The sequence below is a fragment of the Mirounga leonina genome, unplaced genomic scaffold (genome assembly GCF_011800145.1).
Source record: "Mirounga leonina isolate KUSES-001 unplaced genomic scaffold, KU_Mleo_1.0 Mir_170, whole genome shotgun sequence".
Taxonomy (NCBI): Eukaryota; Metazoa; Chordata; class Mammalia; order Carnivora; family Phocidae; genus Mirounga; species Mirounga leonina.
In genome coordinates this window covers 17,234,205-17,249,486 of record NW_023270433.1, presented here as the reverse complement: position 1 = coordinate 17,249,486, position 15,282 = coordinate 17,234,205, and the positions used below count along the sequence as shown (strand labels likewise).

Sequence of the window (15,282 nt, the reverse complement as noted above, 5' to 3'; positions counted from 1 at the left end):
AGGGAGCCCGATGCGGGACTCGATCCCGGGACTCCAGGATCACGACCCGAGCCGAAGGCAGTCGCTTAACCAACTGAGCCACCCAGGCGCCCTGTACTCATAATCTTAATCATCGTAGCAAACCTTATCTGTTTAGAAATGAAGAAATGGGCCGCCGAGAGGTTACACAAGATAATCCGGGTGGATTCTCATCTAGTCTTGGGTCCCAGGCTGGGCTTTACGCCCTGGAACACGTGGCCGTGCTGCTGAAGCCCCTGAGCGCCAGTTGCTTATCTAAATAGGGTGGTTGTGAGAATGAGGCGGTAATGCATGGGAGGCGCTTAGCCCCAGCCGGACACTAAGTGATCAGAGGGTAGTTTTGTTCCTGTTTCTGTTTGTTGTGTTCTCACAAACCTAAGCGGGATTTCCCATTCAGGCCCAGGCGACCCCCCCCCCCCCCCCCGCTCCTACGCTCCACCACGGGGTCACCTGAAGGAGCGGGTACTTGGCCTGGCCTGGAACTGCGCAGGGGGCCACAGGCGCTCAGCAGCCACAGGCCTGACCGCCTACCACCCGGTAGCGCTGTGGGCGCCCCCGAGGGCTGCCCTGGGTTTGGGCTCCCGGGCGCTTCCCTCTGCAGGCGCAGCAGGTGCGGAGCGCGTCCCCGTTTACCTCTGCTGCGGCCTCCCAGCGGAGAAGGGAAAAGACTCCTGGCTGGGGGGCTGGGTGCATCGCCTGAGCACGCACCTAGGCAGAGGTGCGTCCCAGGGCGCACTTGGAGCCCGCGGCACTGCCCTTCTAGGCGCGTCCAGCTCTGCGCCCGCCCCCGGAGGAGCTTTGTTCTTTCCCCGGCCCCTCCTCACAGGGGCAAGCTGCGCTTCCGGGAGACCCTCCCGCCCGGAGCCGAGGCTCCGCTGGGGCCCGCCCCTGGACGCGAAGGGTCGGCGAAGCGGTTATCTGCAGTCAGACACGCGAGTTCTGATTTGACCCCTGACTCGCTGAGGGAACCTGGGCAGGCTGCTTTTGCCTCAGTTTCCCAGTCTGCACAGTGGGAACACAAGCTGGCGGCCGCGTTCCCAAGGCGGGGAGCCTGCCCCTACTCGGCCGCTGGGCCGCGAACGCTCCGGCCCGCGCGACTACAAGCCCCAACATGCCCCGGGGGCGGGGCGCAGTGACGGACAGACGGCTCTGCGAATTAGCGCCCGCCAAGGGGCGCACGGCGGCGCGTGCGCAGAGGGCGGCGGGCGGGTGGGCTGGCGGCGGTGGACGCGTCGGAGCCGCGGGCGGTCAGGTAAGGGGCGGGAAGGAGGGCCCGGGACGAGGGACTGCGGCTGGAGCCTCGGGCCGTGACTGAGTGGCGGGGCGGGGGGCTGCGCTGGCGTGCAGCGGTCGGCCCACGCCCGACTGGCAGGGTCTGGGGACCGGATCTAAGGGGTAGGACCGGGGTGGGGGTGGGGCTGCGAGGGGCAGGCTCGGGAGGGATTCGATGGGGCAGAGGAGCTCAGAGGAGATGCAGCTCCGCCGGGAGCTCGCGTAAAATCTGCGGTGCAGCATCTCGGGAGGCCTGAGGTAATGTGGGGGCCCTGAGGAGAGTGGGGTGCAGCATCTGGGCGGTGGGAGGGCGTCCGAAGGCCCTGGAGGCATCTGGGGGTGCAGAATTTCGGAAGAAGGGACTTGGGGTGCGGCATTTCAGGAGGCTTGAGGGAATCTGTGGCCACTAGGCGTTTGAGGAGGCAAAACCCGAGATGAGAGAGCAGGGCCTGGGGATGTTCTAATTGCTAAGGAGGAAGCATCTTCCAGATGGTGTCTGGGGAAAATTGAGGGGGTGAGTTCTTGGGGGAGTCCGTGGGAGGCGATGTCTTGTTAGCAAGAAAGGACCTGGCTCTGGTTTGAAGGCAACCCATGACATGGGGTGGGTAGAAGGGAAAGGACCCAGGTTTGAGGATGGCACTGTGTCTGATGGAATGCAGGAGTTGGGGGCTCAGATTGAAGGAGGGCAGAAGTCTGGGGTGTGTCATTGGGGTGTTATGCTGGGATGCAGGGGTGAAGGCTGCAGAGATTTGGAAACAAGAGGTGCTATGCCTTTTGTAAGAGGGATTTGGGGCACATGAGTGAAGAACTGGTGAGAGCTGCAACGTAGAGCCTGAAAGGCTGAATTCTCCATTGTAGAAACGGTTGGGAACACAATTTAGGGAGGGTTAAAGGGTAGGATGGAGATGCACTAACTGGGGTATAGAATAAGAGGACTCTGAATAGATTTATGGATTGGTGTCTTGGGCTGCTAAAGGAATTTTCCTGAAGTCTGCATGGGAGGAAAAGGAAGTACTAGAGTCCTAAAGACCTAGAGATAATGTATGGACTGGATTTGAGTGTATGAAGTTTAGCAGAGTTCAGGGGTTCAGCAACAGCAAGTCTTCAGAGACCAGGACTCCTGAAGGAGCCTGGCTTTCCCTGTGAGGGGCAGAATCTCCCCCGCTCACTAACCAAAGATCACTTATCACAAGGCAGCCGTGGAACTGCCACTAACTCTGAGTGGCCCCCCCTCCACCCCCTCCCCCTGCTGAAAGTTGTAGGCTTGGGAGAAGAGAGTGGTTAAAGAGGCATAAAGCAGGGAACTATTCAAGGTCATCTGCCTAAGTATCCTTTTGTCTGTCCCTGTAAGCTGGGATAGCAGATAATACGTGAGACCTTCAGAGGAGGAGCAGAACAAGATCTCAGGCCTTGTCTTCTTTATCAGTTATATAAGTAGATTGAATTAATCCTATATAAGGTCCACTACGGCCTGGGCACTCAAGAGGCAGTGGCTCTGTGAGTTTGGGCTGGGAGAGAGACAAAAAAAGGGGAACATTGAGTATGTAGTCCGTTGCCGAGTTCTAAAGACATGATTCCTAACCAGGGAGGTGTTGTCCCCAGGGGACATTTGGCAATGTCGGGAGACATTTTCGGCTGTCACAGTTGGAGTATCAAGAGACTACTGGCCTCTAGTAGGTGGACAGCAAAGATACTGTTAAACATTGTACAGTGCACTGGACAGCCCCCCCACAACAAAGAATTATCTGGCCCAAACTGTCAGTAGTGCCGAAGCTGAGGTACGCTACTCAGGGGTCGGATATCCTGGATTCAAATCCTGCCTCTCTCTCTCCTTGGCTTTGTGATCTTGAATGAATAACTTAACGTCCCTGTTCTTGGCTCTTCTTCTATAAAATGGAATGAATAACAGGACTACATCATAGATTATTGTGAAGATTCAGTGAAGTAAATCAGAGTGCTTAGTGTCTGGTGCACAGTTGGCACTCACATTTTAGTAATTTTAATTTTTATATCTACTTTCTTACTCAGTTTTCATCACAGCACTACTAAGCAGGCTCTACTATATCCAGGTTTACACATAAGGAAACTAAGTCTTAGGAAGTGACTTGTTTAGGGTTCCATAGCTAGAATGGCAGAGCTAGGCTCATATTCAGATCTCTGTAACCCAACCTTGTATATTCCCTCCCTCTTTCTATGCTTTTTCCTTGCTGGGGTCTGCTTAGTCTTACTATCTCAGCCCATTCCCCTCTAATGAAATGATTGCCCAGTGAGTATCGCTGAATATCAAATTGAGCTCTAAAGGGGACAAAACTATCTCATTAGGTAGGGAGTAGCCCTGGACTTGGTTCTTGATTTGCTCTTAGACCTGGACCAGTGGGTAGATAAGGGGAGGAGCTTGAGGTTAGACAGGATGAGGTGCAAGACTAAAGGGTAGGTGTAGAGGCCATACTCTGGAAGATAACTCCTGCTTCTAAATGATCTCTTGGGCTTCTTTCCCCTGGGATAGGACAGGATCTGCTCTGTCCGCTCCAGGACTAGCTATAGCATTGCTGAAGCCAGTTGAGAAACATAGTAGGACTGCATCAGAAGGCAGGAGATTTAGCTGGGATAGCCATACACACCACTATGGAAAATACGTAATGGCAATTGAATCACCCTGGGCATCAGAGGCTTGAAGTCCAGAATTCCTCCTCTGCTGCTAATTTACTAGGTGACCTTGGGCAGGCACTTCTTATCAGCCTCAGTCTATTGAAATTAAGAATCTATTGAAAAGAATAACAGCCATTTATTATTATGCACATTAACTCTGTTGATCCTGCCAACAAAGTATATGTTATTCCGTCCATATCTTACAGATGAGAAAATAGGTTAAATGCTTTACTCAAGGCTACACAGCAAGGGGCAAAGTGGGGATGTGAGCCCTTGTGTCTGACTCCTAGGTAATATTATACTAGTTTTATTAGAAAGGCTTTTCCAACACTAAAGCCTATACACCTATGTCTGCAGAGTTTGGTAGTCAGGTTTGCAAAGCACTTCAAGTAGATTACTGTCCCTGCACAATGATGTGCCACCTCTGTGACACTCCATTTTTTTTCCTTTTGGTATAACAAACAATGCCTTTACCGACCTCTCGGCCAAACTGCCTAGAGCTAATAGTACCTTATCAGCTATGGAATGGTAAATTTTTTGAGTCAGTGTGGTTTTATGGCTGGGATTTGACACCTGGATTTGAACCTCACTTCTACTACCTACCAGCTCTGAGACCTTAGGTTGCTTTTCTCTTACCTTGGTTTCCTTATTTATAAAGAGGAGTAACACATAGTTCACATAGTTATTGTGAAAATAGGAGATAATGTAATAAAAGGTGCCTGACATTCAATAAATGGTAGTTTTATGAGAGGTGGTAGCAATTATAAGAGGAAGGCATTGCTAGAAGGGAACTGAGCGTTGCTTTGCCAAATTTCAGTGACCCTAAGCAGCCCCCACCAGTCTCTCCCAAATTCCCATTCCCTCTTGTACTTTCCCAGGATCTGCTTCCTGATCCTTTCATCAAAAGCTCATGATTAAGTGAACATGTGTTGTATGTAGATAAAAGAACTGGAAGAGAGGTGGGTGGGTGGAGATGAGTTGGAGGTCCTCTGAGAAAGGACTGTTGGTCTTTCCCTTATCCTAGATTCTTTGAGTCACACTGGCAGCACTGATATTACCCAAATGTTTGTGGAAGATGCAAGGGAGCCTTTCCAGCTCCTGCAGTTTTAGAAGCAGAACCTACAAGTGTCTTTCCAGCAAACTCTATTACTGATTTAATCTGTCCGTGACATACTGTAGCTCAGGTTTCCTTTTCCACAAACAGTTCCTTCTGGATTGTTTTGTTCGTCTCAGACCCGGTACAGCTCTGTAGGTTATGCCTGTGTTTCCCTACAAGCTCCTACTTGTTGAGTTTTTCTTAGCTGTTTGCAGGTAACCTTAAATGCCCTGAGTAAAATTAAACTCCAAAACCTCTTCCGCACACAGGACTAGGTGAGTGTCAAGAGGGGGCCTCTCAGACTTTGTTAAAATCACTCCTGCTAGCCACTCCCAGAGAGTGACCACTGGGAGCCTGGAGATGGTTATGCACTTGATTAGCATTCCATTCAAATGCAAGAGGAATAAATACAGTTTAGAAAGGGAATGTGATAAGCCTTGCAAAACCTCAGTCAAACCAGGGGAGTGTGACAGTGGTAGGATGGACCTTCATGCCTTGTGAAAGAAAATGTAGTACTCTTTTACATGTTTTCCTGGTTTTTAAGTAAAGAGCTCCGTTCATGTTTGGTTTTGTTCAAAATTATATCCCTGGTGTTTTTATGGGACTGGACTTGTAGTATGTGGTCAGTAAAGATTTGTTTAACTAATTGCTTAAAGTTCTTTAGTTCTGCTGATGGCCTAAGCCCTCAAGAGGCTGACAAAGGTATGACCTTTGGTCATCTCTAATCTTTAGATTCTGAGATCAGGTAAAACTCTCTCGTGAAGGCTCAGAATTTTTATTTTTGAAACTTACATATCTGATATCTTGGGTACAGTGTGCCTGTTGAAAAGTGCCTGTTTCTTCTCATTGGCTGGGTAACGGCTGCCGCTAGACTATTAATATACTGCACAGTTAATTGTATGCCTCTCTTGGTGCTATACTAAGTGTGTTAGACACATAATCCCATAATCTTTATAGTAACCTTGTGAGGAAGATACTATTTTAAAGCCCTTCTTTTAGATAAACTGAGAACTAGAGAGGTTAGTTAACTTGTCCGAGTCTCCACAGTAAGCAGTAGAGCCAGGATTGAAATCCAGAAAGCCTGATTCCTGAACCCACTTTCTTAATCTATGTAATACTGGTCACCCCCAGTGACCTGTCTTTTAGTCCTAATTCTGCCATATGATTAATGAGCTCTTGATCTCTCTCTCCTGATCTCCATTTACTCGTCTATTTTACTTTTTGATATCACTACTAATTCTAGCATTCCATATTTAGTCCCTGCTAAAAGGAGCTTATTTTCTGGGCAAAAGAAGTTGTGAATTCATTTGCCCATCAGTTTCTAGCATAGATACCTAGTGTCCTCAATCAAATTCTTTCAAAGCCGGCCAGTCCTTTTATTAATCTTTATGTGCTTTTATCTGCCATAACAAGAAAGATTCTTCATCCCTTTGAAAATGTAGTTTGTAAACTAGTACTGGTTGTTGTTAATACTGTTGCTGATTGTTACTAAAATTATGATAAATAAGTTTTTCATTTCACACCTGCCATTTTCCAGACTAGGCATTGATAAGCATTATCCCTAGTTTTTTACTTCTTATAAAGTAAGAAGACAGGTTTAGTGAGGTTAAATAACTTGCCTACTGTCCCACAACTTGTAAACAGCAGTGCTGATTTAATCCCAGTTCTGCCTGATTTCAGGGTTAGTGTGTTTTTGTTTTTTGTTTTTTTCCTGCTATCCTGGTTATTTAAATTGTGGACTGGGGAAAGCATGGTGGTGCCAGAAGCGGCTAGATCAGGTTAGGGTATGACTATAGAATTTTCCTGAGTTTTAGGGCAGCGGAAGCAAACACAGCTTAAGGGGTAGATTCTTATCTGCAGCTGAAGAGCTGGGCCAGTATTAGTAGGCGATGTGTGGTATTAATCATGAGATCAGAGTAGTGAGGTGAAGGGTCAAGAACTGAAAGTACAAAGTGTGCAACAGGAAACATGTTTAAGGTATCATGAAGTCAGACAAGATTATTATAACATGTTGGGGAGTCATTCTGATTGGTTTTAGATTTTATAGCTGACAGAAAATGGGCCGCTAACATAGAGACTTGTGATGGTAAGACAATTCCTGTCACCCCTCTTAGTCCTTTCAGGGAAACTGAGTTCAGATTGACTTTCCATCTGAATCATCATTGTCAGTATTAACAGTAATGGCTAGATGTATGTTTCTTGAGGAGAGGGAATGTATCTGCCTGTCACATGGCTCTATATCAGGCTAGGATCCTGCTGAAGGCAGTGTTTGCAGGTCGTAGACATGGGAGACATAGTTCAGGCTTTTTCCAAGTCTGAGGCTATATACCTGACGCTTTAATGATGAGAACTCACATTTTCCTGGCAGAGCATGCCAGCTTTAGAGTAGGAATCCTTGACATTCTCTTCTGTCTTAGGGAGCCTAGTGAAGCTGCAGATAGCTGAGATAATTTGGAATATGGATGTGGGCATAGTAAATTCATTTTTTAAAGTGAATAGCTTAGACAAGGAGGCAAGAAGCTTTTTAATTGAAGGAGGTGGTGTGATATTCCAGAAAGCTGGGGAAAGAATTTGCTAGTATTTTTACAAGTTGGCAGACTTGTTTAATTAGCTGATCTGCAGTGCCAGCTTTGGGAAGAACAGATGTCCCTTGCATTGTAAGGTAGCACGCTCTGGATCTAAACACCAAATGTTGCCCTCAGTATGTTGTGCCAGATGATGGAAGGAGGAGCTGAAGCTATTGGTTTAGAGCTAAAGTTTGCATGGATTCTGAGTTGAGGTTTCTATCAGTATTTTCATACTACTGTGTCCCGACCTATGGCATTTAAGAATTCAGTAGTAAGTTTCACATATTCACATGAGACCTTAGAGGTTCATGATATGTGATAGTGTGTTATTTTGTTGAGACATGGATTTGAGTCCTAATGGGTTGCAAGGCTGGTGTGTGAGAGTGGGTCACCCAGCTAATAAATCAGTGTAGCCAACCGACTCCACTGGAGCTAAATCTCGTAACAATAGTATTGTTCTTATTTGTGGAGAAAATTATATTCTACAAGGCAACATCTCCCAAAGTATGGTCTAGAGAACACTTGTGAACAAGTGTTACATGACAGTGGGGAAAAACCCTGAAACTTGGAAGTTATTAATAATGGGTTAAACAAAGTTAAAGGTATATGTACTGCAGGGTTTCAGCATGTTTGAGCTTTTTGTGACCTTGAGCCAGCTTTTCTGAGCCTTAGTTTCCTCATTATAAAATAATAAAAATAGTACCTACTTTATAGGGTCATTATGAGGATTAAATGAGATTACGTATATGAAGCATCTAGTGTGCTATCTAGCACCTGGAAGATAGCAAAAGCATACCAGAAGCATCCAACTAAGACTAGGTACCATGGATACTGTTTCCCTTCTGGTAGAAGAGAAGTGAGATTTCAGAGAGGTGGGGTTGACTTTGGATAAATTATGTGTGTCTGTTATTGAATATTTGTCAGGTCACCATGCAAAGCTAAATATGGGGAAATTCCGGAATATGAATCTCTGCATAGACTCCCCCTCTGTATGCATGGAGAAAGAGTTCATAACATTTACAAAGCTTTTCTCACCTTGCTGCATTATCCTTAAACCAGGCTAACTTGCCCTCCTCTTCTCCTTGATGGCTGACCATCTGCATTATCAGGAGACTGATACAGCAAGGATACAGCTGTAGAATTTGCATTTAAGAAGGGCTACAATTTATCCCTGTGACTCACCTTGCTAGATCTATTCATTCTAATTTGGGGTATAAATTGACAATGACATAAGTCTGCAGAGCACTGAGATCGCTGTTCTATTTCATGAGCATATGTGGATCAAGGTGGGTGGGAGTATTTATGGCTTGTACTTCGTGAAGTAGGGGGTGTTCCAGGCCAAAAATAAACTGACTTGATAAGGCAGTACTGTTTTTTAAATCATTGGGCTTGAGTCTCTGGCTTTCCTAGCTGTACCACTTCCCCCACTTTAATCTACTCATCTTGGTGATTGTACTTCTTCTAATATTGCTCAAAGGCATCTTTCCATTTCCACCACCTGCTCCCTAGTTCAGCTCCCCATTACCTCCCCCAGGCAATTTAGCAGCAGTTTTCCAAACTAGTTTCTCAGCCTTTTCACCTACTCCATTCAAGCTTTGATCATATCACTTCCATGCTTCAAAATAGGCGTTGTTTCACTGTGCCCATCAAAATGAAATCTGAAGGTCTCATTTTGGCTCTGAAGATTTAATTATAATCATTCTCATAATCAAACCAGTTACTCTGATCTCCCTATGTTCTCCCACAATTTTAACCTAAGAATGAGAGAAAAGAGAACTAAAATTTATCTAAGACTTTTTTGGTGCTAAGCCAAAACTTAGAAGACTTTTTTGGTGCTAAGCCAAAACTTAGAAGTTTATACACTACCTATATTGTCTCATTTAATCCTTGCATTAACCTTGTGAAGGCAGTATTATTTCATTTTACAGATGGAAACAAACCTATAGAAGCTACATGTTCTCTGTCTCTTTCTGATACCCTGAAGCTCTTGCTCTTTCCCTTGCTTTCTAACCTTTGTTAAGACTGTCCTTGTCTGGTACTCCCTTTCCCTCATCTCCACATAGCCAGGACCCTATCCAGTGCCATTCTATTTCCTGTGGAATTAGAGTGAATGCCTTTTAGCCTCCATCATACTGAGTTTGTATCTTATTTATGATACTGTTTTCTGCCTTGGCTATTATTTACCATGTCTTGTCTCCTTTACTAAAGTTTGAGATCTCAAGGGCAGGATTTGTGTCCTGGTAACTTAGTAAAGCACATGGTACCTAGTCTTAGTTGGATGCTTTTGGTCACATAGTTTCCTTTGTTTAAAATGCCTTTATCCCTCAAGGCCATGTTTCTTTCCAGACGTATCTCAGAAGAGTCACTGCTTCTGGGGAGCCCTCCCCAGTGCCTGTAGGAACTGTTACTCTAGCCACTGTGCCCCCGCAGCACTTTGTGGGTAATCCTTTCCTATATGTAATTTTCTTATGCTTTTCTCCTAATATAAATTGAGTCGTAGACGTCACTAATCACTAACATTTATCAAGCATACTGTTTGCCGTGGGCTGTACGAGGTGCATCATATTCATCATGCTGTTGAACCCTTCCAAAACTAGATGACGTAGATACCATTATTACTTCCGTTTTGTAGATGGGCGATGGGAAACCGAGCTTTGGAAAGTTTAGGTTGCTTCCTTAAGGTCACACAACTAAGTATCAGAGACTCCAGACCCTGATATCTTACGCACTGTGCAGTGCTTTGTCTGCTTTACTTCCTTGTGTATCACCATCACCTAACAGAGTAGACTTCCATAAATATTTGTTAAATAGGTTAGCAGCTGAATGAATGATGGTAGCTATTATCTACATGTTTCTTGAGCGAATTAGCTCGTACAGGCGGTGGAATAATGGCTTCGTACTCTCGTTAGCAGGACTTGACCCTCTGGAGCATGAATACCAAGCTGTCCGGTTCTGGGCTGTGTTAGCAGGCCCCTCAAGGGAAGCACAATGGCTACTGCAGCGGCCGCGGCTTCTCACCTGAACCTGGACGCCCTCCGGGAAGTGCTGGAATGCCCCATCTGCATGGAGTCCTTCACAGAGGAGCAGCTGCGGCCCAAGCTCCTGCACTGCGGCCATACCGTCTGCCGCCAGTGCCTGGAGAAGCTCCTGGCCAGTAGCATCAATGGGGTCCGCTGTCCCTTTTGCAGCAAGATTACCCGCATAACCAGCCTCACCCAGCTCACGGACAACCTGACGGTGCTGAAGATCATTGACACAGCCGGGCTCAGTGAGGCTGTGGGGCTGCTCATGTGCCGGTCGTGTGGGCAGCGGCTGCCCAGGCAGTTCTGCCGGAGCTGCGGTGTGGTGCTCTGCGAGCCGTGCCGGGAGGCGGACCACCAGCCCCCCGGCCACTGTACGCTTCCTGTCAAAGAGGCAGCTGAGGAGCGGCGGCAGGACCTTGGAGAGAAGCTGGCCCGTCTGCGGGAGCTTATGGGGGAGCTGCAGCGCCGGAAGGCGGCCCTGGAAGGGGTCTCCAGGGACCTTCAAGCCCGGTATAAAGCGGTTCTCCAGGAGTACGGGCACGAGGAACGCAGGGTCCAGGAGGAGCTGGCTCGCTCCCGCAAGTTCTTCACGGGCTCTTTGGCTGAGGTGGAGAAGTCCAACAGTCAGGTGGTAGAGGAGCAGAGTTACCTGCTTAACATTGCAGCGGTGCAGGCTGTGTCTCGCTGTGACTACTTCCTGGCCAAGATCAAGCAGGCAGATGTGGCGCTACTGGAGGAGACAGCTGACGAGGAGGAGCCCGAGCTCACGGCCAGCCTGCCCCGGGAGCTAACCCTACAGGATGTGGAGCTTCTCAAGGTTGGCCATGTCGGCCCCCTCCAGATCGGGCAGGCTGTTAAAAAGCCCCGGACAGTCAACATGGAAGATTCCTGGGCCATGGAGGCCGCAGCCTCCGCCGCCTCCACCTCCGTTTCATTCAGAGAGATGGACATGAGCCCCGAGGAAGTGGTCGCCAGCCCTCGGGCCTCACCTGCTAAGCAGCGGGGTTCCGAGACCGCCGCCAGTATCCAGCAGTGCCTCTTTCTCAAGAAGATGGGGGCCAAAGGCAGCACCCCAGGCATGTTCAACCTTCCCGTCAGTCTCTATGTGACCAGTCAAGGCGAGGTGCTGGTTGCTGACCGAGGCAACTACCGTATACAAGTCTTCACTCGGAAGGGCTTTTTGAAGGAGATCCGCCGCAGCCCCAGTGGCATTGATAGCTTTGTGCTGAGCTTCCTTGGGGCTGATCTGCCCAATCTCACTCCTCTCTCAGTGGCCATGAACTGCCATGGGCTCATCGGTGTGACTGACAGCTACGACAACTCCCTCAAGGTATACACCTTGGATGGTCACTGCGTGGCCTGTCACAGGAGCCAGCTGAGCAAACCCTGGGGCATCACAGCCCTTCCGTCCGGCCAGTTTGTGGTAACTGACGTGGAAGGTGGAAAGCTCTGGTGCTTCACTGTTGACCGAGGAGCAGGGGTGGTCAAATACAGCTGCCTCTGTAGTGCCGTGCGGCCCAAGTTTGTCACCTGCGATGCTGAGGGCACCGTCTACTTCACCCAGGGCTTGGGCCTCAATCTGGAGAATCGGCAGAATGAGCACCACCTGGAGGGTGGCTTCTCCATTGGCTCTGTGGGCCCCGATGGGCAGCTGGGTCGCCAGATTAGCCACTTTTTCTCAGAGAATGAGGATTTCCGCTGCATTGCTGGCATGTGTGTGGATGCTCGTGGTGATCTCATTGTGGCTGATAGTAGTCGAAAGGAAATTCTCCACTTTCCTAAGGGTGGGGGCTATAGTGTCCTTATTCGAGAGGGGCTCACGTGTCCAGTGGGCATCGCCCTCACTCCTAAAGGGCAGCTATTGGTCTTGGACTGTTGGGATCACTGCATCAAGATTTACAGCTACCATCTGAGAAGATACTCTACCCCTTAGGGGGTAAGAGATAGCCATTTCTTCTGCTTCCAGCCACCTTCCTTCCTTATTCCTTGGTTACTGGTGATATTGTAGAGTGCACTTGGCCTGTGTCTTTATGCCAGCTGGCTAGTCCTAGAATTTTAGAAGCTGTCTTTTAGTAGGGTTTTGTTTTGTTTTGTTCTTTTTCATTATTTCCCTCCTAAATTTAGAGCTTTAACAGTTGGCATTGCCCCAAATAGGACATCTGATACGGGGTTAGCTGAAGTTTGATTAGAACTTAGGCACTTTGAGGCTTCAGTAGAGAGCCTTTTGCCCCCTGTATTTGAAATTTGCCCTTGTACTGAACCCTTGTTGATTTCCCTCTTTTGGCTTTGATAACCCTGGTCCCGTATTTTCCTCTTAATGTAATGCACTTCATCTGTGACACTTTCTCTTCAATTTTGCTGCATTTAGTGTGCATGCTCCAGTGGGATCTGTTCCACCTTTCATTTCAGACATCATATCCCCGTGGCATGATGTATCAGGTCTCTTCACCTTTATCAGAGTGAAAGTTCACTCATTTAGTGCCACCAAGGGAGATATACAGTCCTTTGGGGAAGCAGTACCTCTTGGTTCTGGGGGTTTTGTGCCATCTTGGATTGGTCTCTAATTGCAGATGTGACAGAGAATAGATCGACCCCTAGCTGGTTGGTGTTGAAGACTTTAGCCTGGAAATTGCTTGCCTTTTACAGGAGCGTATAGATTGGACTTATTTCAAAGCACAGAAAGATGGGAATAAACAAACACAAATGCTAATACAGTCAGTAAACACTCCTGAATAGTTTCTAGAGCTCATCATTTTTCATATTACCTCTCTCCACGGACCTGTGCTAAGATTTGACTGCAGAATTGTACAACACAGGCCAGGGTCAACAAAGTGGGGGGGTGGACACATCTCATTTTCGTTAGACAAAACTGTTGGGTCTTTATTCTGTATTTTCCTCAAGTGACTGCACAGTATTTGGTTTTGAGATTTATTTCCATTCCTCTATCAAGAATTAAATAATTGATAACTGTTTCTTCATCGCTGGTGTTCATGTCTTTTAATTAAATATGGGATTTGGGAAATGAGAGGGATAAGTTGTACCATGCTGTTTTGCTTCCATATCTGACACTGTATTCTTTTGAGAGCATTAAGGATCTACCCCAGTCAAAACTCAGCCTAAGGCACCATTATGTAAAGAAATCCAAATCTTACTCCTACACGCGTGTACAGACTCAGCCCCCGAGGTCTACAGAGTCACCAACGCTCTGTTAGGAATTGAGCCTCTGCCATTTGCTTCATCCTTGTAATTAGAGTTCAAAAAAGGAAGAAGTCTTGTCTTTTTAAAAAGACCAGAAGTGGGTGAGGGAATTTGTGACAAGGATCCTCAGGCTTTATTTTTACTAAGCAGCATAGTTCGCACTTTAGGTGCAGGGCTGATGGCAAGCCAAAGAGCTATAACCTTGCATTTTAAAGAAACAAAATTTGTTAAGCTGGGCTACTCAAAGTTGTTTTGTTTCTTGGTGATGGCATTGTTTTTTTGGCTTCTGTTGTAATAGCTGCCAAAGAACAGGAAAGGAAATCATTGGTGTGATGTCAAACTAGTTTGTCTTGCGCTTTTCACCTGGAGAGAGCCCCATGTTCTGATTATGAAATTGCATCCGATTTTGAAAGATTGTATAATTGAGAGGAAATTGATCCAATTAAAAGTGCATCACAGATAACCCCACTAGTTATTAGAGCCACTTTATCTGTGATAGCACCTGGCGTTCGGGGATCTGTCTTTGCTGTCAGTGGGGGGCTTGCTAAGGTAAGAACGTTGGCCGAGGCTTTTGGCACAGAGTTTGTAGCACAGAAACGTGTATCGTGGGCTGGCTTGACGTAAAGGGGCCAGAAGCCCTCTAGCTGCTGATGCTTTTGGAAGGCCCTGTGTTCTCGATCATTACTGGTGTTCAGCATTTAGGGCTACCCAGTGTTGAGCCACACTCATGCCTTGGTCCTAAAGTATAGCAGCCATCTGCTGGCCCAAAAGGGACGTGAGTGTAGTCTGAATGTTTTTGTTTCTTCGGTGTGAATATTTTAGGCTGTGCTTAGTGCAATTTTCAATTATCCACCATGTTGACTACATTACATACATAGTACAGCTCCAGCAAACTAGTTTCCTCAATTATAGCCTTTTTTGTTTGTTGTTTGTTTTTTATTTTTAAGCAGCGGTGCCCTGATTCAAATAAAGTCTTAAGTGCAAGTCTATTATGTAAAGTAGATCAAAGAGCAGCTGCTCTGGTTGAAGCAGGTTTGTGGGCCTACAGAACGGGCCTTATTTATCCCTTTATCCCCTCACCTACCCTGCGCACTCTTGCAAAACTCCTGTGAATCTATAGAACGCTTTCCAAAAACCATTAAACTATAGCATCGCTTGTCTTCCGCGAGGCCCTGGGCCAGGCATTTCACCTTTCCCCTTCTGAAGGAAGGGTGTAAGATGTGAGATAGGAGATGTGAAAGTACTCGGCATACTCAGTAAGTGATAAGCTAGTACTATCTTCTTTCCTTGAGTTGTTCAAACGAGTAGTGTGAGGTTATCCAGGCCCTCCAAATGATATGTTCCCTTTCCTATTTTACAGGTTCCTGTTTGCCAACCAGAACTTTGCTCCAGGATTTCCTCCCGCTAGGCCACCTGTTCCTTTTTATTACCACTCTCCCTATTTCACATTTCTATTATT

The 15,282-nt window shown here is 47.1% G+C and overlaps 2 protein-coding genes across 5 annotated transcripts in view; one reads left to right on the top strand and one right to left on the bottom strand.

Moving 5' to 3' along the window:
* The window catches only part of ASTN2 (astrotactin 2), an 868,677-nt gene that overhangs the window by 203,291 nt on the left and 650,104 nt on the right, over nucleotides 1-15,282 (bottom strand). The window lies entirely within an intron of this gene.
* Nucleotides 1,223-13,900, top strand: TRIM32 (tripartite motif containing 32). 2 transcript variants are annotated; one of them, XM_035015966.1, is made up of 2 exons: nucleotides 1,223-1,270; nucleotides 10,515-13,900. In XM_035015966.1, the coding sequence occupies exon 2, from the start codon at nucleotides 10,591-10,593 to the stop codon at nucleotides 12,556-12,558; it is 1,968 nt and encodes a 655-aa protein (XP_034871857.1). In that variant the 5' UTR covers nucleotides 1,223-1,270; nucleotides 10,515-10,590; the 3' UTR covers nucleotides 12,559-13,900. The 2 variants fall into 2 exon arrangements, with proteins under 2 accessions (XP_034871857.1, XP_034871858.1); XM_035015967.1 differs by having other exon boundaries at nucleotides 1,226-1,270; nucleotides 10,512-13,900.

What these genes read in the sequence shown, in the direction of transcription:
- TRIM32 (XM_035015966.1), top strand. Translation starts at nt 10,591, where the DNA reads ATGGCTACTGCAGCGGCCGCGGCTTCTCACCTGAACCTGGACGCCCTC.